This window comes from Mustela nivalis (genome assembly GCF_964662115.1).
Source record: "Mustela nivalis genome assembly, chromosome: 17".
Lineage (NCBI taxonomy): Eukaryota > Metazoa > Chordata > Mammalia > Carnivora > Mustelidae > Mustela > Mustela nivalis.
Genome location: NC_139036.1, coordinates 18,105,856 through 18,126,981, shown reverse-complemented (window position 1 = coordinate 18,126,981; position 21,126 = coordinate 18,105,856). Strand labels below are relative to the sequence as shown.

Here is a 21,126-nt window from a genome sequence, read left to right as displayed (position 1 = left end):
GTGTCAGGTGGAGCCCAGTGATCCCCCAACCAAAAGGCACATCCTACCCGAAAGCCAACAAGATCCGTCAGTAGCCACTGTCCTTCAGGCCTGTCTCCCCAGTTGGCCTCCTTCCTCCCACAGCAGCAGGTAAGCCCCACAGAGCTGCTGGGGTTGGCTATGTTGGGCAGAGTTTAGCTGGAGAGGCAGGAAGGCACTGTGGGGAGGTCCCTATCCCAGGTCCCCCCACCCCCACCCCCCGGGAGCCTTTAACACTCAGGAGGACTGGATTCCCCGGCTCTAGGTGGCCTTAAGCCCTGTTGGCTTCTTACTTTTTCCAGTACCCTCAGGGGTCCCTCATCCTGAATGTTCCTGTTTCCTATCCTTACTGTTGCTAAATCACGGCTGACATTTTCCTGGCCTGGGACTGAGGCCTCAGATCTTCAGCCATTCCTTACAGGAAGTAAAAAGGGGAAGAGGATAAGGAAAAGTGACCTCTCCAGAGGGAGACACTGGCCTGCGGGGGGTGGAGGTGGGGTGCAGTGGGCCAGTGCCAGTCCTGACAGCCCCCTGGTCAAGCACCTTCCCCTGGGGCACCCTTTCCTTCCCTCCCCACAGCGTTCCCCCCGCCCAGGAAAGGCCAGCAAAGCTTCCTTCCTTCCTCTAAGAAGCACATCTATCTAGGGCAGGCTCATCCCCGGTGGCCACACAATGGCCCTTATCAGCTGTGGAGTCAGGCGCAGAGACCCAGTGCACACCAAGTCTCACACATTTCCTGTTTCCACCCAGCGGGTCAGGGCTGGGCCCAGAGGGGCCATATCCTGACTGGGGCTAAGAGGAGGCAAAACACTCCCCCTTCCCCTTCCCAGCCTCTCAATCACTGCTGGACTCGCTCCTCCCAGGCCCAGAGGGGCCCCCCAACAGGAGGCAGGGATAGGGGTGTGTGAAGACTTAAGGAGGAAGGGCAGAGATGGCCACACAGACAAGGATGTTCCACGAGCAGCAGGTGGAGGCAGTGGTCCCTGAGATGGAGCGCCGGGGCTACATGGATCAGAATAAGGAGATAGGTATGTTCTTGCTTCTGTTGTTCTTCCAACCATTCTCTCACAACGATCTTGGAAATGTATACACTATTTGTATTTTACAGACAACCAGGATTCCTATGTGGGGAGAAGTGTAGCTCGGATTCAAGTCCAGGTCTTGATCTCATCCCTGTGTTTCTGGTCCTGCATGACACCTACAGCTGCCTGTGTAACTTGGGATGGACCACACCACCACTCTGAGCTGTGGCTGCTGTCTGCCAAATGACAGGTGCCGCGTGGCAGCGGCCACGAGGCTTGTGCATGTGAGGTGAGAAGCGGGCAAGTGTGAGCGGTCACGGGTCTTCTGGTGTGTGTGTGTGTTGGGGTGGGGACAGAGATTATTGGTGGAGACCTTGAGGTAGGAGGCTCAAGGGGAAAAAAAAGATGGTGACATTTTTAAATAGCTCTAGCTGGGACCAAGGCTCAAGGCTAAGGTGAAGGAACGTCAATGAGGAGGGATGAACCAGTGAACACTGAGCGCCTTTTCTGAAAGTCAGAAGTTCCCAGAAACCCATTCTAGTTCACAGCAAGGTAAATGAAGTGCCTGATAGCATAGGAGGCTTGCTCCAACTGTGCCAGGGACCCAGAGGGCCATCATCCTGGGACCCCAACCCATTCCCATCCAGGCAACATCTGTCACTCTCAGACACAGAACTCTAGTCTAGATCTACAGGGCCCTCGTCCTAGAGCTTAGCAAGGGTATGGAGTCAGACCATCACCACTCCCCCCCAATCATGGAGCCACACACAAGTGTAAAAGTCATGTTTCTAATGATCCCCCAATACAACAGACAGAACACAGCCATGGGCCACTAGAAGCCAGGGGGACAGTTCTTGATGGTACACACGGATCCCAGGGTGGAGTATGGATCACAGAGTGACTGGAGTGTCCCTCAGTCTCAGGTCAGAGGATGGATGTGACCGTCACAGAGCAGGTTCCCTGAGGTGTCTTCTCCTGGGAGAAGGGCCATTGAATCACCAGTAGCTGGAGGCAAGTGGCGGGAGTGGGACTGTGTGCCCACACAGCACCCAGAGAATGCTCTCAGAAGACCCTCAAGGCTGGATTCTTCAAAATGACTGGATCCTGGCTCCCTTCTCTGCCTGCTTCCGCTTCAGGTGCTAGGGCAGTCTAGAGAGAGGGCGGGTTCCTGGCCAGTCATTGCAGGTGAGGGTGGGAAGGAGCAGATGAGCTCAACTGGGCAAGAAAGCCCCTGGAAAAGTCTGTGGCCACAGCTCCTCTATCACCTGCCAACCCTTTCACAGGAGGGCAGGTTAGGGCATGGAACCTGACCCACCAGCACAAGCCAGTCTGGGGCCAAGTGAACTTCTACATCAGACTCCATGGGTCAGAATCCTACCCACAACACTTACTAAGAGCTTGGGTGGAGGGGCCCTTCATCCTGCCCACTTAGTCTAATTGCTTTTGCCAAAAGCAGGGATCCCACACCCTCTGCCCATCCCCCAGGGGGATGGGCAATGAGATGCCAAGACTCCCGGAACCCAGGCTGCTTGTGCCAAGCAGTCTATGGGGCCTGTGCAAATGTGAGCATCTCCTCCTCCTAGGCAGCCTGAGGCCCAGGATGCCGTGACAAGAATGCAGGCCTGTGCCAGATGGGGCATGTGCCTGGCAGGCCTGCTTGGGCAGGACTGGAAGTGTGTGTGGGGAAAATCGAGAAACGAGATATAGGCTGGAGGGTCCTTCCCACATCCAGGGGTCTGTCCCAGGTCTTCTGTGTTGATAAACTAGTTGGTTTCACTCATATCTCAGCAACAAAAACCTGTATTTAAGGGGCCAATTCTAGAGATCTGGACCAGAGAGAGCCAAGGAGTGTGGCTAGAGCTCCCCCTGGGAGGTGGAGGATACCTGCTACCTCCTCTGGGGGCTAGGCCTGGCCCCTGGTGCTCCTGGCAGTGATGGGCAGAGCTGGCTGCCAGCTCTGGCCTCCGCCCTGGAACCACTCTTATCCAGGCTCAGATGTGTGGTTGGGATTCACCCAGTGGGTCCTCTGCCAAGGAGGAGCCAGGCTGGATCTGCAGAGAGAAAACAGCAGTGAGCAGAATGGGGAGAGGCGGGGGAGAAGAGCAGATTTTGCTCTGTGTCTTTCCATCACTCCCCTTCTCCAGTACAGGCAGCTCCACGGCCCAAGTGGATTCCCAGGCCCATGGCAATGAAGAACCGAGCAGGGGCTCAAGTGCCTTCCCCACATCAACAACATACCTTGAAGGGTTTGCTTATTCCCACCACAGAATGCAGATTGTTGCTATAGTAACAGAGGAGAAACTGGCCCTCCCTCTCAGGGATGTCGCTGATGTTGAAGTAAACCTGGTGGGGAGGACGGAGAGGAATGGGGTCAGCTCCCTGGCCCGGGGCCCCACCCAGCTCTCACTTACAAGTTATCCCACCTTCTGTTCCTTCCAAAAGACAGAGAAGTGCCCAGGCAAGCCCTCATGTTGGGAGACGTGGTATACCTATCTCAGGGAAGCAGGCAGGTACCTGGCTCAGCCCGTCGCTGAAGGAGACCTGGTTGTCCCTGACCCAGACATAGGACACATAGTCATTAATGTGGCGCATCCCCACCTGTGGGAGAGGGGATTGGGCAGTCAGTGGTCTGGGAGGACACAGCATCTGTGACAAGTGTCAAGGAGAAGATGCTTCAGCCTGGCAATTGTACTGTACACGCCCCACCCCCCTTCACCACCAGCCTCTAGGTGGGCAAGGACCCCTGCAGGAGATGGGCATGAACTCTTCAGTCTCCGTGAGACTGAGCTCTTCAGCTCCCGTGAGCCCCCAGGAGGGATAAACCAGGGGGGAATGGCTGATAGCATATCTTGCCCACCATGTCACCTTGTATAGTCCAATCCAGTCCCAGGGGCTGCTGGGAAAGTCTGGGGTCAAGGAGTAGCTGATCAACATGACGTTCTCCATGGTCCACAGCCCCTCAGGCATCAGGGTGATCGGTGGGGTAGACACCAAAGGCTTCAGCTATATAGAGGTGGGAAAGGGGTTGAAATCCCACAGCATCACTCTTTCCTCTGAGGCTAATGTTCTGGCTGTGAACTGTGAACTTGCAGTGAGGGGGAAGAGGGGCACACATGGGGATGGGCACAGAACTCCACTAGGCAGCCCAAAGAAAGTATTCGACTTTGGCCCACTGGGAGGAGAAAGGGCCAAAGGCTTGCCGGGGGAGGCTGGCCCTGCCAGGGAGGATGGGGCTAGGGGCCCAGTGGGTAACCAAGCAGAGAGCCAAGTACTGAGGGGAAAGAGTAGGGGAGAAGGGGGGGGAGTTGCTGACAGGTTTAAAAAGGAAGTGAGGCCTCCAGGGTTCCTGACCCAAAGTAGGGCGGTAGTTCTGGGGAGAGCATGTAGGCATGTGGAGGGCCACAATGGTATACAGACAGACAAACCAGCCATATGAGAAAGTGAGGGCTGTGGTGTTGGGAGGACAACACCCAACACCCTGCAGGTCTCAGAGGAGGTCAACAGTGCCGTGGTCATGTGATGGCAAGATCCAAGGATGGAGGTAGCTCCCTTTGCAACCTGATCCAGGTAGATTTAGGACAAATAGAAGGAAGTCCTACTTCACACGGGAGGTAATAAGCATAATGGAACCCACTAACCCCAAGGGACAGTACCAAGAGGAAATGGAAACCCATTCACAAAGGGTCTGAGCCTGTTTTTGACAGAGCCCTCAACAGCTTCTAAGAGCTGGGATACCTGACCTGGGAGGAGTGGCAGTGGTGTCCCCCTACCTAGAGGCCTCCCCTGGGAGACATGCTGACATTAGAATCCAAGGCTGGGGGGTTTGAGAGGCGGCCCAGCGTGTGCTCTGTCAAGGGCTGGGCAGCTTAGAAATTCACCTCCAAGTCAAAGGTGCTGGTCACAGGCTTATGGTCACTGACAGAGTACATCATGTGGCTGACATAGCTCCTCAGAGACAGGAAGAAGTTGGGGGCTGGCGGCCTCTGGGTTTGGGAGTTGGCCTGGGGCTGCCGCTTCAACCTCCACAGGATACGGTCGGTCCAAGCAGGCTTGCGTTTTTTCTCACTGAGGGTGGAGGGGAGAAAGAATGCGGAAAGAAGGGTTGGCAGGAGAGCAAGAAGGTACCCCAGCAGGCCTGTTGGAGCCCCCAACACCAGGGCCTCTCAGTGGCCATGAGACCTCTGGGCCACAGCGGGAGTGTGGCATGGCAGCCGGCAGGAGGGGCCTGAGAGAACCAGAAGCCGACTGGTCTTTGTCAGACTCTGCCAAGGACCTTCAGTCTAGTCTATATTTTTATGAATCCAACTGTGATTCAGAAACATTCCACTCCAAAGCTTTTCTGACTTCTAGAACAGAAACAGCAGACCAGAGAGAAGCTAAGGTTTGGATTTTGGAGTTAGAGGTAAGCTGGAATTTGGCTTCCCTCTCACTACTCAGAAAAGAACCTCAGAAAAGGAAAGGGAAGTACTTGGGGATGCTCCCTGTGTGTCCACCGTCAATACTGCCTGTTCCCTCTCTCAGGTGGAGAAATCGAGACTCAGTAGGGAAGGGACTTTCCCGAAGTCACAGAATGACTGAGTGGTGAAGTCAGGATTCAAGGCCAGGCGGCGTGACCAGATGGCACAAGCTCTTCATGACCAGGCCACCCCCTCTCGGCCTCCACTTCCTTATCCGTAAAATGAAGGTAATAATAGTTACCTCACAGGTCTGCTGACACGATTAAATAAGATAAAGCACACACAAAATCTTTAGCACCGTGCCTGGTACAAAATAAGCTCTCTGTAATCACTGGCTATTGTGACTCTTTGTTCTCAAGAGTCAACTGAGACCCCTCTGGCCAGTTCTTTGCTTACTGGCTTCTCTGCGGAGCCCTGAGGCTGTACAGCCCTGGGAGATAGGAGTGATTTCCTTCCCTAGGTAACTGCGGTTGTCTCAAGACAGGCGAGCAGTGCCCAGGGAGCTACAGGGCTGTTCTCAAAGATCGGCAGTTCTCTAAGACCAGGCCTTGCCCTCCAAGGATGGGGCGGGGCCCAAGTCCTGGAATGGGGGTGTGGGCAGTTGCTGTTCCGGGTTCTTCCCCCTTGATTTTAAAAGAACCCAGAACAGTAAAGCCTAGGCATATGGTTCCTGCTCTAAAACCCTTCAGGAGTCTTCACTGCCTCCAGAATAAAGCTCAAGTCCCCAAGCACGGTTTTCCAGGAGCCTGACACCACTGTCCTACACCCGCCTACCAGGGACTCTCTGGCCTCCGGACCTTTACTCTTGCAGTCTGTGCTGCCTGGAACACCCATCTTCACAGAGAGAGGCCCAGTGGCAATGCTGCCTTTGTCAGAAAGCCGTTTTTGAGCTCTACTTTCTGCTTCCAAAGCATTTTGCACCAGTGTTTTCCCTATGTTATGCAGTGCTGTCGTTTTCAGTTGGCATACTGGTCTGTGTGTGAGCCTGGAAGGCAAGCACTGGCTCTCGAGATGTCCTGCGCAGCCTCAGCCTTAGTACAGAGCCGGCGCTTAGCCAGCCTGACTGCTCATGGAACCTAAACTCAGGAAAACCCCAAACTCAACCTCTCTCCTCAGAAATGCCCATCTAATCCTAACATACACACTTTAAGATGCTGATAACCAGGTTGCAAGTCTACTTTTTGTCTTCTGTTTGATTCACTTACTATTTTATTTTATTTAAAGATCTTATTTATTTGACAGACGGCGCGTGCAAGCAGGGGGAGCAGCAGAGGGAGAGGGAGAAGCAGTCTCCCCGCTGAGCAGGGAGTCTGATGCAGGGCTGAATCTGAGGACCCTGGGATCATGACCTGAGCCATGCAGGTGCCTCCACTTACTATTTTATTTTATTTTAATTTTTTATTTTCTTAAAGATTTTATTTATTTGACAGAGATCACAAGTAGGCAGACAGATAGGCAGAGAGAGAGGTAAGCAGGCTCCCTGCCGAGCAGAGAGCCTGACTCGGGGCTTGATCTTAGGCTCCCGGGATCGTGACCTGAACTAGAGGCAGAGGCTTTAACCCACTGTGCCACCCAGGTGCCCCTACTATTTTATTTTTTAAAAATATTTTATTTATTTGACAGAAGGAGAGAGATCACAAGTGGGCAGAGCAGCAGGCAGAGGGACAGGGGGAAGCAGGCTTCCTGCTGAGCAGAGAGCCCAATGTGGGGCTCGATCCCAGGACCCTGGGATCATGACCTGAGCCAAAGGCAGAGGCTTTAACCCACTGAGCCACCCAGAAGCCCCTCCACTTACTATTTTAAATTAACATTTCTGACATACTGTTGTCAATTCAACAGCAATATAGTCTTCTAGCAACAGAGAGGCAGAATGCTGTCTCGCTGGTGAAGTCTGATTCCACGATCAGACACCAGGATTTGGGGGGAGGTCCTGCCCTGTTAACGAAGAGCTCTGTGGTTCTGGTTGGTGAACATGTGACTTGGAGAGAGGCTCCTTGCCCTCTCTCCACCCCTGGCCCTAGGCCTCTCTTCCCTCTGCCTGTTCCTGAATTATATCATTTTATAATTAACTGGTAATCTAGTTTGATAGAGAGAGAGAGAGAGAAAGCTATGTGCCCCTGGGCAAGTGACTTTACTTCTCCCAGCCTCAGCTTCAGCTCTCAGATGGGGGTGACGGTAGTACTTTGCTTCAAAGAGTCATAGTGAGGGGGCGCCTGGGTGGCTCAGTGGGTTAAGCCGCTGCCTTCAGCTCGGGTCATGATCTCAGGGTCCTGGGATCGAGTCCCATATCGGGCTCTCTGCTCAGCAGGGAGCCTGCTTCCCTCTCTCTCTGCCTGCCTCTCCATCTACTTGTGATTTCTCTCTGTCAAATAAATAAATAAAATCTTAAAAAAAAAAAAAAAAAGAGTCATAGTGAGGATTAAACAAGGTGTGTTAAGGGAGGGGTTAAGAGGTGCTAACCGGCTCGGCCACATCTGTATAGGGCTCCCGGGGTTGTCTCAACCTCCTACTCTTCTGAGGAGTGCTCAGAGCACATCAGAATATGCTATTTCCACTCCAGAGATGACAGACACGGAATCTCCGAACCCACCTTGGACATTCAGTACCTACCCATGCTTAAACTTGGGAATGATTCACACAAATGGACCACTTTCCCTTTCAAAGCATTCTCCCTCCCTAACTTCCCTATTACGGTGACTAGCTGTCACTTCAGGATCCTCCACAAGTCCTGACCACAGCCTGTCTCTCCTTCTTCCTCAGTACCTCTCAGCCTGTCCTCCTTTCCTCCTTTTCCAGGGCCTGCCTGTACACTGTACAATACCTGTACACTTCAGTCTTTCAATGAAGATTTACCGTGCCCTTATTATATGCTGGGCAGCTGGGGATCTGAAAAACGGGACTGACAAGGTCCTTGAGGAGCTTGTCTGGCAAAAATTAAAAAAAAAAAAAAAAAAAAAAAAGACAAGAAACAAGTAAAATGTGTACAAATTGAGCTGCCTGGCTGGCTCAGTTGGTAGAGCCTGTGCCTCTCAATCTCAGGGACATGAGTTCAGGCCTCATGCTGGGCGTGGAACCTACTTAAAAATAAATAAATAAATGTGTATGTATGAATTAAATACTACATATATTCCCCCAGTTCTTCACTTCTTTCTTAAAAGGGGTGGTTTAGTCAGTTATGGGTCTGCTTTCGGCTTGGGTCATGATCTCAGGGTCCTGGGATTGAGCCCCGAATTGGGCTCCAGCCCCACATTGGGCTCCCTGCTCAGTGGAGGGCCTGCTGCTCTATTTGTGCTCTCTCTGTATCTCTCTGTCAAATAAATAAATAAAAATCTTTTAAAAATTTTATTTATTTATTTTAGAGAGAGGGAGAGAGTGCAGCGGGGAGGGGTCAGAGGGAGAAAGAAATTCAAGCATACTCAAGCCCCGATTTGGGGCTTGATCCCAGAACCCTGAGATCATGGCCTGAACCAAAACCAAGAGTTGGATGCTTATCCAACTACATCCCCCCCATGGGACCTCCCCCATCCAGTTCTCCATTTCTAATAATAATTGTGAAACATGGGATCCTTCTGTTCATTCGACCCTGTGATAGTGTCACATGGACTGTCCTGATCCTCTCGGCCCTGCAAGACTGTTACAGGTCACATTCTCCCTCCACTACAAGACACTGAAGTTCAGAGGTCACTCTGTCCAGCAGAAGTCAGATGCTTGCCTAGGTCTATGAAGTCCATGCTCCTTCCACTGCACTCCAACGTGGCCAATTCCCAGCAGTGAACTGTCTCTTCAAATGCCTTACCAGAACCAGAACTCACTTAGGATTTTTGGCTGAATGGTTGTGACTGAGTACAATTGTTTCTGGAGGTTAGTATGTCCTTACTTTAGGCAAAACCAACTAGCTCTGCAAATATTTCTTTTAAGAGCCTAGAACACTGAGCCGATTTATTGAGCCCCTAGAAATGTGTTCCATTTCTGGGTCTGAAATAGTCTGAAATGAACTTTTCCCTTTGGAAAAGTCTTACTAAACTCTGGACAGGAGTCTTGACTAGATTGATCATAAGATCCTCTGCTCATTGCCTGGTGGAGAGGCTGACCAGGCTCATGTCAACCGTAACAAAACCCTACGGCAATCCCTGACTTTAACAGGATTTCCCGCTCTTAGCCTGTTCAGCCTCCCCTGTAATGGAGCTGACCTCGTTTCTCATGATATCTTGGCTCAGGGATGTTGCTGAGCAAAGCTGAAGTGTACCATGCTGTGCACACAAGTCACTCTTGGTCACTTTGTATAGCCGGTCAGGCTCTTCTCGAGGTGCCGCTCATCAGTGCTGCTGACTGTCTGGAATGCCTGCCCTTCTCTCTGCCGGACTCCACTGTTTCCTTGACAGCAGCTCTGATTGACTCCTGGCTTCAGCTGCCCGCCTCTTTACCATTTGCTCAGCCTCCTTCGACACTTCCAGAGTTCTAGAACCTTCTACTGACCAACTCCTGGACTTGATAGTGCTTACTTGGATTTCTTGCTATGGGTGGATCCCTCTAATAGAGGGGTTGCCCCTTAAAGACCTTATCTTCTCCTTCTGTCCTCCTGGGTTCCTGATTCAAACAAATGCCAGGTGCTATGCTACATACCAGAGTTGGTCATAAATCAGATCCAGTCTCTCCGGGCATTCGTGTACAACAGGAAAAGCCCACTGTATCTTGAAAGCAGCAGTGGAAGCATGGTGTGTGTAATGCTTTTGGGCAGCGTATGGGCAGGAGAAAACTCTCAGTGAGATGGGGAAGGGTGAGGGAAGGCTTTCTAACAGCGATGATGTCGGAGCTGAGTTTTCAAGGATGAAGAACAGTCTGGTTACACAGGCACATGGTTAGTGCTCCAGCAATGTCAATAACAATGTGGGCTGTATCCACTGTGTGGAAATAAGTACCTGTCTCCTTCTTTGCAAGACTTCACTGTCCCCATCCTGCCCGCCCTTTTGCTGCTGTTGGCAAGACTGGCTGTGAATCTGGAGGTGCTGTGGGCTAGACTGAAGCACTAGAGGCCACAGAGTAGAGTCGGATCTCAGCTCCAGCTCCGCCATTACTAGTTGAGTCTCCTGGGGAAGTCCTTTAATATCTCGGAGCCTCTGTACCCAATTTCAGTACCTGCTGATCCCAGCCTAGCCAACACTCAGCTGTCTGTGAGGACTTCCAGTCTCCTGGTGGTTTCCCTACCATACCTGGGGGTGGGAGCAAAGGGACCCCTGGCCACATGGCCTGCCAGCAGCTCTCTCCCTGCTAGCAAGAGGAGATTGAAAGTCCGTCAGTAGAAGGTCCCAGCTGCCAAGGTCCAGGCCCATCCCACCGAGGCCTCACAACGTCCATGATAGTTCTCATCTCCAATGGATGGCTGGGGAGACTGGCAGTCTCCCTGCAGCTGTGGCCCCAGGCCAGCTGGCTAGCCGGAACCTGCCCTCTTCCCTCGTTTCTGGCCTGCTTTGTGGCCCAGGCTAGGCTCTGTTTCCAGGGTTCATGGCCTCTTCTTGTGTGTGCTGCCCAGGCCATGACCCCAGCACATCTTGCTCCATGCTCCCAAAACGCCTCCCCCCCACCCCACCCCTTCCTTGGAGGGGACGCCGTGGCTTGGCCGTACCATTGCCAGCACAGGGCCGTCCTACTTCTCAGCCTGGCCCAGCTGGGGAGACACCTGTTCATTCCCCACATTCTAGAGGCTCTGCCCTGGAGGCACTTCCCGCCTCCCTCATAAGACAGTCTTGCTAAGAGGAGTAGAGGAAGGTGAGACAAAAATGCTGTGACACAGACGGGGCTCTTCTCTGTCTTCAAAGAGATGGGAATCCTTGCCAAATTGGGCCGCGAACTTCAGGCCAGAGCTGCTCTTGACCCTCTGCCTAAGCTGCAAGTCTGGGTGGTTACCTGGCCCCTTCTCAGCTTCTTAAAAAGGTATTTAGTACATCTACTACCCAAAGACATGAATCTGACCACAGCAGTTGTCACGGTGCTTACCAGGTGCCAGGCACTGGGGCTGAGCACATGTGAGGTCTCGTTTAATCCTCAACCCCATGAGCTGGATACTAATATCATCCCCATTTTATAGATGATCAAATTGACGTTTAAATATCTTATCCGAGGACACGCAGCTGATCGGTGGCAGAACTGTATTTTTAACTACTAGATGCACTGTTCCTACATTGTTCCCCATAAACTCCTCCACTGACAACAATGACTTCACCTTCCTATGTAGTACCTGATCCACTCCCAGATGGGACAGGGGTACCTGAGCCAGTAACTGGCTGAACCAAGATTTCTGTTCCCCTGTCTGGGAAGGACCAGAAAGCCTGGGGGAGTGGAAGCAATGTTGAAATGCAGTCTCTCCCAAGTGAGGAATCAGCCACTTCCCCCCATCTCCTCCCACCCCCATCCTTGCCAGCACCTTCCTGCTCCCTGAGGACACCACAGTCAGCGCCTCGTGAGGCGGCTGGGAGGTGCCACTCCTGAGGTGATGGCTAGATCTAGTCCTGCTTTCCTAACACTTCTATTCTGAGGCAGCTCCCTCTGCCACCAGAGCCCAACACAACCTGACTTCCGAGGCCTCCTGGCCCCTCATTTTCTGCTCCCAGGCTAATTCCAAATCAGTGGCAGGCTGATCCTCTCCTGGGGGAGTCTCCTCACCTGGTGTCATAGTTGTTGGAGTTCTTATCAAACTTGTAGGTGGGTGGGAAGAGCAGGGGGCCCTCCTGGAACTCCCGGAGCAGTGGATCGTGTCTCTTGGCGATGCTGAGCTGGAGAGAAAGGCAGAGTCCCACCTCCTAGTAGTCCTGACCCAGCAGCCTGGCATACACTCCATTTGACGGATCACACATGCCACCGCTGAGGTAGGACAGCAGTCAAGCAACACCACTTCCCTTCCTCACTGCCTTAGTGACAGCCTCAACGGCCCATCCCCACTCCACCTCCACCCCCAGGAAAGCGGAATCCTTTAGTAAACATTATTCCACAGTCCGAGTGGAGGCCGCTGCCTGCCATTTTCCAGTCCTGGGACTATGAGAAACTGGCTTTGAATTCCATCTCTCTGGGAGTCACTAATAAACTTGTATCAGAGCCCCCCAAAGGGCTGGTATCTCATCCTCCAGGAGGCAAGCAAGCCTGGGGATGGAAAAGACAACAGGGATCCAAGACAGCTGGTGCCCAGTGCAGGACCATGGTAAGTCGAAGGCCTTGCTCCCTATCTTAATGCACACCCAGCAGCTCCTCCAGGGGAAGACCAGGCCCCGGGTGCAAAGCCCTGTTAAACTCATCCCCACCTGGGAACAAAGACTTCAGAGGCCTGTGGAAACGGAGAACAGGCGGCTGAGGGACCTGAGCGGTGCCCCCCACCTTTGATGCTGGACTTCCACAATAGGCTCAGATCACCCCTCCGGAGCTTTCCCTCACTTGATACCTGATCCTTCTCCCACAGGTCACTGTAACACCGATTTTTTATGGATTCCCGGACAAAATGTAGCCCAAAGTCATCAATCCGGAAGTTCATGTCTCCAAACCACAGAATGAGGCTGCAGAGAGAAAAGAAGGCAGCTGAGGGTTGTGACAAGGTAAGAGAAGGGAGGAGCAACAGGCCTCAGGTCTCCTCACTCCCCCAGCGGCGAGCTTGAGGGGCAGGTGAGACGCTGGAAGCTGGGAGGAGCCAATGCCAGGGATGATTTGGCATGAGCCGAGGAACTGTTCTCCTGGCTGCTTCCCAGCTGTTTTAGCCAAAGACACCAGCACCCAGGGGCAAGCAGCAAATAGAGCAGGCTCTTGCCCTCCCTCCCCCTCCCTCAATGGGCCACCAGGCAAGGCTGAGAACCAATTCCCCATGGGTGAACTCAGGAACCCTGGGGTAATCGATCTGGGATCTTCAGAAGTGTCCAGAGTTCTAAAGCAGGACACGGAGGGGAGGGTGGCAGGGGAAGGGAAGGGGTCCTAGGCCCCAGGCAGGTAAAATTGGACAAGAGAGCCAGGGCATCAGGGAGGAAGCTGGGAAAGGGCCGGAGTGGAACAGAGGCTGCCTGAGGGTAATGCTAGCCTGGGCTGGTGTGGGGGCGAGGACAGGGGGCAGCAGTCCATGAATGCACACTCACTCATGGTCCAGGATGTTGGGGATATCCTGTCCCTCAAAATTTTGCATCTCCAGGATCCGATCAAAGTGCTCCAGCCGCTGGTCATTGTTGGCCATGTGAGGGGGCAGGTGGCAGTTGACGATGCTGATGTAGTAGCCATAGAGCTTCAGGCAGATGTTGACGCCCCCTTTGTTCCCCTGACAGTATAAGTGGGCACAAGGGTGGGAAGTGGCTCTGGGTAAGACCCACCTCCCCTTTCCCATCTCCAGCCTGAGGGGAGATCATCTGGCCTGCTGCCAGATCTCCCGAGGGCCAGACGCTCAGCTCCCCAGAGTGACCTCCCCATCCAAGAGCCCAGCTCACCCAGCCTGAGGTCTCAAGGGTGCTGAGCTCCCAGAAGTAGGAGAGCAGATATGCATCACCCCCTTTTCCGTCTGCTCGCCCCTAAAGCATCCAGCCCTCCCCAGCCCAGTGGTGAAAGCCTCCCAGTTCGCGACTCAGACAACAACTCCATCCTTACCCAGTACCCGAAGAGGCCAGTGGGGGTGGATTTAGTAGAGAGGATCTGGACAAAGGGCAAATGCTGATGCTTGGCAAAGAACAGTAAGAGGAGCCCCTGCATGCGGACACTGGAAACCTACAGCAGAGGGGGGACAATGGTCATTCATTCCCCTGCACAGGCCGAGGAAGTCCCTGCCTAGCCCTGAGGTCGACGGTGTCTCAGCTCCAGGCTCAGCATTTACTCCCAAGCTGCCGAGTGATGCGTTCTACCGAGCGCACTGCCTCTTCCTGGGCTTGGGGTGCGGAAGGGAGGCCGAGAAGACAAGGCTGCCAGGGCACTCTGCCATCAGGAAGGCATCGACCTTCCAGTCCTAGCACCATGCAGCCTAGGGACTCCTCTCACCATGCTCTATGGGTTCGTAGGGCACTCCAGGCTGCCATCCCCATGTACCAGGGGCTCAGAGAGGGATGGCACGATGTAGGATAGTGGCTAAGGGCACTGGCTTTTTTGGAAGTTAGCCAGATCTGGGTTCAGATCCCACTTGGGCTCCTAGCATTTGCTGTTGGGCCCAGTCTCAGTCTATGTGCTCATTGAAAAACCAGGACTCTACCTCATCTATCTCATAGATGCCAGAAGGATTAACTGGCAGCTATTCTTTGCTGGTTTAAGGATTTAAATTTTTTTTTTTTTTAAGTAATCTCTATTACCAATGTGGGGTTCAAACTCATGACTCCAAGATCAAGAGTCTAATGCTCTTCTGAGCCAGCTAGACACCCCTGGTTTAAAGATTTTTAAAAAGTAAATGCAGGGAGGGGCACCTGGCTGGCTTGCAATTCTTGATCTCAGGGTCAAGAGTTCAAGCCCCATGTTGGATGTGGAGACTACTTAAAAAAATAAAAAAGTAAATTCAGTAAGAGAATATGAGAGGCTTCTAGGGTGCTAGAAATATTCTGGGGTCTCCTGGGTGGCTCAGTGAATTAAAGCCCCTGCCTTCAGCTCAAGTTGTAATCCTGGGATCCTGGGATTGAGCCCTGCATCGTGCTCTCTGCTCAGTGGGGAGCCTGCTTCCCCCACTCTCTCTGCCTACTTGTGATCTCTGTCTGTCAGATAAATAAATAAAATCTTTAAAAAAAAAAAAAGAAAGATTCTGTACCTTGTCTTGACTGGTGGTAACAATGAAGCATAGACACATAAAAATCTACCAAAAATACACCTAATTTCTGTATACATTATAATGCTCAGTGGGAAAAAAATTAAGAAAATGCTCCCCCAAATAATTATACGCTGTGGGTAGCTAGATCTCCATGAAGGCGATGCAGGGGCAATGAGAGCAAGCATGGTGGACGTGCGTTTACAGGCTGGGAAGAACAGCCACCATCTCCAGAGATCCTTCACACTGCATTTAATCTTCACCCCAACCTTGGAAGGAACAGCTGTCCCTGTTCTGCAGATGGAAGGCTGAGGCTCAAGGAGATTAAGGAACCAGGACGACTACTAGGATAACAATGTCAGAGGTCCGGGATCCATATAATTCCTGCTCTCTGTGAGACAGGGTGGGACAGGGCCGTAACCAGTGACCCTCTCTCTCAGCCTCAGCCTGTCTACACCTACCACCCGAGTAGCTGTTTCCGGAGTTTGAGGTTGCAGAGGCCAAGGAGGAAATCCCCGGGTGGGGAACATGTACTGGGGCCTTCCAGGAATTATGAAACTTGATCCCGCAGGCCAGGAGATCTGCCACAGCAGAGGAGTCAAAGCAGGGGGAACCCCAAACCCAAGACTGAGTGAAGGAGGTGTGAAAACCTAGCGTTGGAGAGAGGTTACTACAAACGTGTCCCTAACAGCACCCTCTAGCCCCGGTCTTGGCTTCCCATTCACGCCGTGCAACTGACTCCTAAGGAACTGATAAAGATCCAGGAAGAGCTTTCAGGCTTAATCCTGACCCACACAGCAGGTCTGGACCAATGGGACCCCAAAAGAAAGCACCAATTCCCTTTGTGAAGGAGCAAGGACGGGGAGGAGGGTGGGAGGCAGGAAAGGCTGGGACTGGGAGAAAGGGTGGGGCTGTGGGGAAAGGCGGGAGGCTTGTAGGGGAAGTTCTGTTGGAGGAAGTGAAGTAGGAGGAGCTAAGGAAGGGGCTAAAGGGAGGGAGCTGGGGCCCTAGAGCCAACAGAAGGAGTCATGTCCAGGCTTCTCAACCTCTAAATGCCAAACTCCCATCAGAGGAAGAGGCTGCAAAAGCAGGGCTCACTCCTTTACCCGTTCACCTAGTTCTTGGCTAGGGGAAGGAGAGTCACCCATCTGCTTTGGGTGACAGGCCTTCAGGCAGGCCTCCCAAATGCAGGAGGCCAAATGGGTAGAGGGGCTTGTGTCCCTGCTACAAGCTGAGCTAATTTCTTTGGCTTGATTCCATTCTACCAATCCCTTGCCAGTTAGCCAGGGTGCAGGAAAGACTCCAGTCTTGGGAAGAGAGTGTGTGGGGAGAGAGGTGTTTCTGTCTTCTCGGAGGCTCTAACTGTACATCTAAAGTAAGAGGTCTGAGCTTCAACTGGAGAAAGCCAAGGGCTTGGGAACTGGCCTTTTCCAGCCTCAGCAGCAGGACAAAGCTTGTATTCCCTCCTCCTGGCTCAGCCCTTAAGAGGACTCACAGCTCTTGCCTCAGCACCATTAAGCAAACTGGGGTAAAAAAATGAATTCTGAATAAATTAGTCACCGAGGAAGGGGCTAGAGGAATTCTGATATTTCCAAGAAGCATTGCATAGGGTGCTTTGAATGGGACTATGCTTCATGCCTCAGCTGTGCAGGACATAAAGGTGAAGACCCAGCAGTCTAGAGCCTTCCTGTGGATTCTCCTACGGTCTGCTTTCCCCAAAGAATACTGGCCCTTCAGACTGAGAACTATTTTCCCTCCATTTTTCTCCCCTCTCCAAACCTCTGGGCCCCTGAGAATATGAGGTACATGTCTCCCACGATCAGAGGACACCCTCTGATACCAGTTAGCTATGGCATACCTGTCAGCCTCAGATTACCAGCACAGCAATAAAATGTACTAGTTAAGAACATGGGTTATTATTGCTTCTTGGCCTTTTGGCTAAGATCAAGCAAAGAACATGGGTTATGGGGCTCCTGGGTGGCTCAGTCAGTTAAGCATCTGCCTTCCGCTCAGGTCATGGTCCCGGGGTCCTGGAATTGAGCTCCACACAGGTGCCCTGTTCAGGAAGGAGTCTGCTTCTCTCTCTCCTTCTGTCCCTTCCCCCCGCTCTATCACTCTCAAGTGAATAAATGGAAAATCTCTATAAATAAATAAATAAATAAAATAAAAATAAATTCCATGCTAAGTACAATAAAGAAAAAAAATAGAACATGGATTATGAAATTTGAAAGATCTAGATTCAAATCCCAGACAGCCTGTGACCTTTGAGTCTTGGTTTTACCTGTAAAATACCCGCATTTCAAGGGAGTTAAGAGCTCTCAATAACATATATAAAGTTTACTTATAATGCTTACTACCAAGTAAGCATTTGGTAAGTGTTAGCAGTTACTATTATACTCAGGGACTTCAGGCCTGGCATGTGAGCAGGGACTGAAGGCTGACAGGTGGAAAGGCAGTGAAGTGTTAATAAGCCCTGCTGAGCTTCCCCCCAGGATTCTCCCGACCTGAAAAATGTCCAGAGGTTTTAAACCAGCCTCTGGGGTCCCAGCTCAGCTCCACCTATACTGGAAAGACACAAAGCAGGCAGGAATCCCAGAAAGCCAGGTGCAGCTGAGGTTTAGGCCTTTAAATAAATGGAAACAGCATGAAAGCCTATGTGGGAGACCACAGGACTGGGGGTTAGTGAGGGGAGGTGAGACACACTTCCCAACTGGCCATGAACTTGTAAGTTACCTTGACGAAGCTCAGAGGGGAAAGCACATCCATGAAGAAACTGCTCCATGGGTCTTCAAAGGCAGTGTCAGAAAGGAGGCTCATGATCCCACAGTTCATTTCCTGCAAACTGCCCATCCCAGGTCAGAGGCTGTCCCCCTGGCCTGGAGGGTAGTACTTCTGACACAGACATTCAGTACTGCCCTTGGCACTTTCAAATCTTGGGTACTCATGACCATGATCTCGCCCTCCCGTGGCCATTGACTACCAACCCCTTGCCATTACTGACGCAGGACAAGAAACACTGACTGGTCCTGATGCAGGCTGAAAGCTCCTAGCCTTCAGACTCCACAGCGAGGGAGGACAGATTATAGTAGTACCCCGTGGGGACCACTTTGGGCTGGTTGGGCTTATCTGTCTTCGCAATGGAATGGGGGAAGGGGCACTGCAGACACCTACCCAATGACATACATGTCCAGATTCAGGTTGTCTTTGTTCAGCTGCAAGAGATCACTGAGGTCCAGAGGAGGTGCTGCAGAGGCCACGTTCCATGTCACAACATGTATGCTGTGGAAGGGATGCAAAGGGAAGTCGTGGAGGGAGGAGGATAAGACCTGTTTCCAGGTGACGGACAGGGGTCTGGGCCTGCTAATGGCTACACCACAATCTGCTGCAACCAGAATGGGAAACCGGAGTTTCTGTACCTGGTAACAGGGGCATTGAACTACAAAAGCCTTTCTTTCATCTTCACTTTGTTCCTGAAGCAGGAAATTTCCACCCTGTTTTGGCTCCTCCATGCAGGCCCACAGCTGCCCACAGCTGGCAGCACTCGTGCTGCTGACATTAAGAAAGGCTGCCAAAGTGGGCGCAAAGGTTTCAGGGTCAGGCGAGGGGAGGGATGGGGATGGGGTGCGTAGTTAGGAATTTAATCATTTCACCAGCCATTCACACCTCAGGGCTCCTAAGACCACCAGAAAGAGTCTGGAGATTCAGTTTTTACCTTGTAAGAGGACTCAGCACTATAAGATAGGAGCATTTCTAAAATAACAAAGATAACACCATCACATTCCCTTCCTTCCTTCTTCCTAGCAGGTCCCTGGAGCATAACCAATTCTGCCAAGCATTTCAGGGAGCCTAAAGCAGAAGATAACAGAGTTCTCAACATCTCTCTCAAGAGTCTAACCTCTTGGGAGCCTGGGTGGCTCAGTCATTAGGCGACAATTTTCAGCTCAGCTCAGGTCAGGATCCTGGGGTCCTGGGATTGAGTCCCGCATCAGGCTCCCTGCTCAGTTGGAAGTATGCTCCTCCCTCTCCCACTCCTCCTTGTGTTTACGCTCTTGCTGTCTGTCAAATAAATAAAATCTTAAAGAGTCTACCCTCTTTTGGGAAAACTCATCAGCTGGATAACATCCTCAACCTTGGCTTCATATTCACCTTAGGGAAGCAAGAGAACTAGATCAGCAGCTCTCAATAACAATGGATCCCATCAGAGGCTCAGGGGAAGGAGACACTTCAACTGAATAGTTACAGCAACACTCCCAAGAAAGCCCCAGACTCAGCAGAGTACAGAGCAGTCAGTGGCTACACCACCTGCAGAGACCAAGGTCCAGCCACCAGGCCTTAGGTGAGCCCTAGGTACACCATGAGGAGGAGGACCTACAGCAGAGGAAAACTAGAATGAGCGCAGAAACCAGGTTGAGAGAGGTGGGAGAAAAGGGCTGGATATCCCAAAACATCTCTTCTCCACCAGATCCTGTTCTTAGAGGTTCATGTTCTAAAACCACAACTTGAAATTCTTGGCCGACTTAAAACAACTTCCTGCCCCTCCCTACGAACATCAACAAAACAATACACAAACCACCTTCCCAGGCATTAGGCCAGAGATTCTGCACTTCGTTTGTTTACGATCTCCCCCTGCCGTCCAACAGAGGATTAAGAAAAGCAGCCCTTTCAGTCCCAGGCTCTTTGTTTTCCGAGGGACCTGCTCTAAGTGGATGGAGCGCAGAAGTCGGGATTTCTCGCCCTCAATCTCAGATTCGACGATTAGCCGCAAATCCTTGCATCGTGACTTGCACTAAGTTGGTGATTAGCTTTGTTCTTCGTTAAAGAGCAAACATGGGACCGGGCTCTATCACAGCGCTAACGGATCTTACCTAAACCTGATTTCGGATTTCGGGAGGTCACAAAGAGATCAGCAGACCCCGTGATGTATGTGTTGATCAAAAGAACAAGATTTCTATTCTAGAGCTGAGAGGAGAATGCCTTGTTATGTCTTTACCCCAAACAGCCCCATACTGCTGCCTCCGCCAGGTGCCAACCGAGACACCTGCGAGGGGAGCCTAAATAGGAACGAGCTCGGCAGCCTGAGTTTGGAAGGAGCGCGGGGCTTCCGCCCAAAGCAACCCCCTCAATATTGCCTTGGGAGAACCAGGGAGGGTCTCTGAACTAGAATCAGCACTGCAGGCCCGGTCCCTTCTCTCCCAGTCTGGCTGTACCTCAGATCAGCAGCCCCGAAAGGGTAGAAGAGGGTGATTCCGCCCGGAAAAGGTCGTCTTGCCCGCAGCCGCCTTCCTCACCTGAGCGTCTTGCTTCTCGGTTCAGTCGTCTTCCGTGGGCTCTCGGCGGCCATCGTCCCCACGCCGCGCCCCGGCCGCTCCTGGCCCGATCCACCTCCCTCTGGCAGCAGGTCCCGGCTACCTTACTCTCCCCGGATTGTTTTCCTTCCGGATTCTGACCCTCCGCCTCGGCTTCCGTACGGGGCGGGGCTTGAGGGCACGGAGGGCTCTGGATGGTGCGGCCTGGGGGAACAGGCGGGACTCGCCAAAGAGCGCGAAACGGTGAAAGGCTGGGAGGAAAGAGGCTCAGGGTATCCGGGACGTCAAGAGAGGCGCGTCTCGGCGCCAGCAGAAGCCGACGCAACACTGCCCCGCCCCACCGCGCGCGACTGTCAAACCCGCGGCTCCCAAGGTGCCCCGCGCGAGGCCGGCCGGGAGGGGCGGTGTTCCGGCTGAAGCCGCCGCCCGGCCGCAGCGGCGTCCGCGGCCCGCAGGGCTTCGCCAAGGCTTGGAGAGGACGTCTCCAACTGTGCGCTGTGCCCTTCCACCTCCCCAACGTCCACAAGTCCAAAGGGCAAGGGTGAGGGTGGGGTGGCAGCCCAGCCACTGTCCTGCCTGTGAAC

General features: G+C 52.5%; 1 protein-coding gene and 1 long non-coding RNA gene across 4 annotated transcripts; one reads left to right on the top strand and one right to left on the bottom strand.

Annotated features, from left to right (window-relative positions):
- Positions 1-1,814: 1,814 nt before the first annotated feature.
- On the bottom strand, positions 1,815-20,877 carry INPP5K (inositol polyphosphate-5-phosphatase K). Of its 3 annotated transcripts, none has more exons than XM_082707158.1 (12): positions 20,525-20,877; positions 18,408-18,515; positions 17,970-18,078; positions 14,105-14,221; positions 13,606-13,781; positions 12,927-13,038; positions 12,158-12,267; positions 4,919-5,105; positions 3,906-4,043; positions 3,555-3,638; positions 3,279-3,383; positions 1,815-3,091 (listed from the first exon to the last, which is right to left on the bottom strand). In XM_082707158.1, exons 1-12 carry the CDS (start codon positions 20,575-20,577, stop codon positions 3,032-3,034), a joined length of 1,359 nt encoding a protein of 452 aa, XP_082563284.1. In that variant the 5' UTR covers positions 20,578-20,877; the 3' UTR covers positions 1,815-3,031. The 3 variants fall into 3 exon arrangements, with proteins under 3 accessions (XP_082563284.1, XP_082563286.1, XP_082563285.1); XM_082707160.1 differs by having other exon boundaries at positions 17,970-18,071; positions 20,525-20,695; XM_082707159.1 differs by lacking the exon at positions 14,105-14,221 and having other exon boundaries at positions 20,525-20,802.
- On the top strand, positions 7,287-11,236 carry LOC309851673. Its single transcript, XR_014304850.1, has 2 exons — positions 7,287-7,698; positions 7,915-11,236. It is a non-coding gene; the product is annotated as an uncharacterized lncRNA (long non-coding RNA).
- Positions 20,878-21,126: the final 249 nt, after the last annotated feature.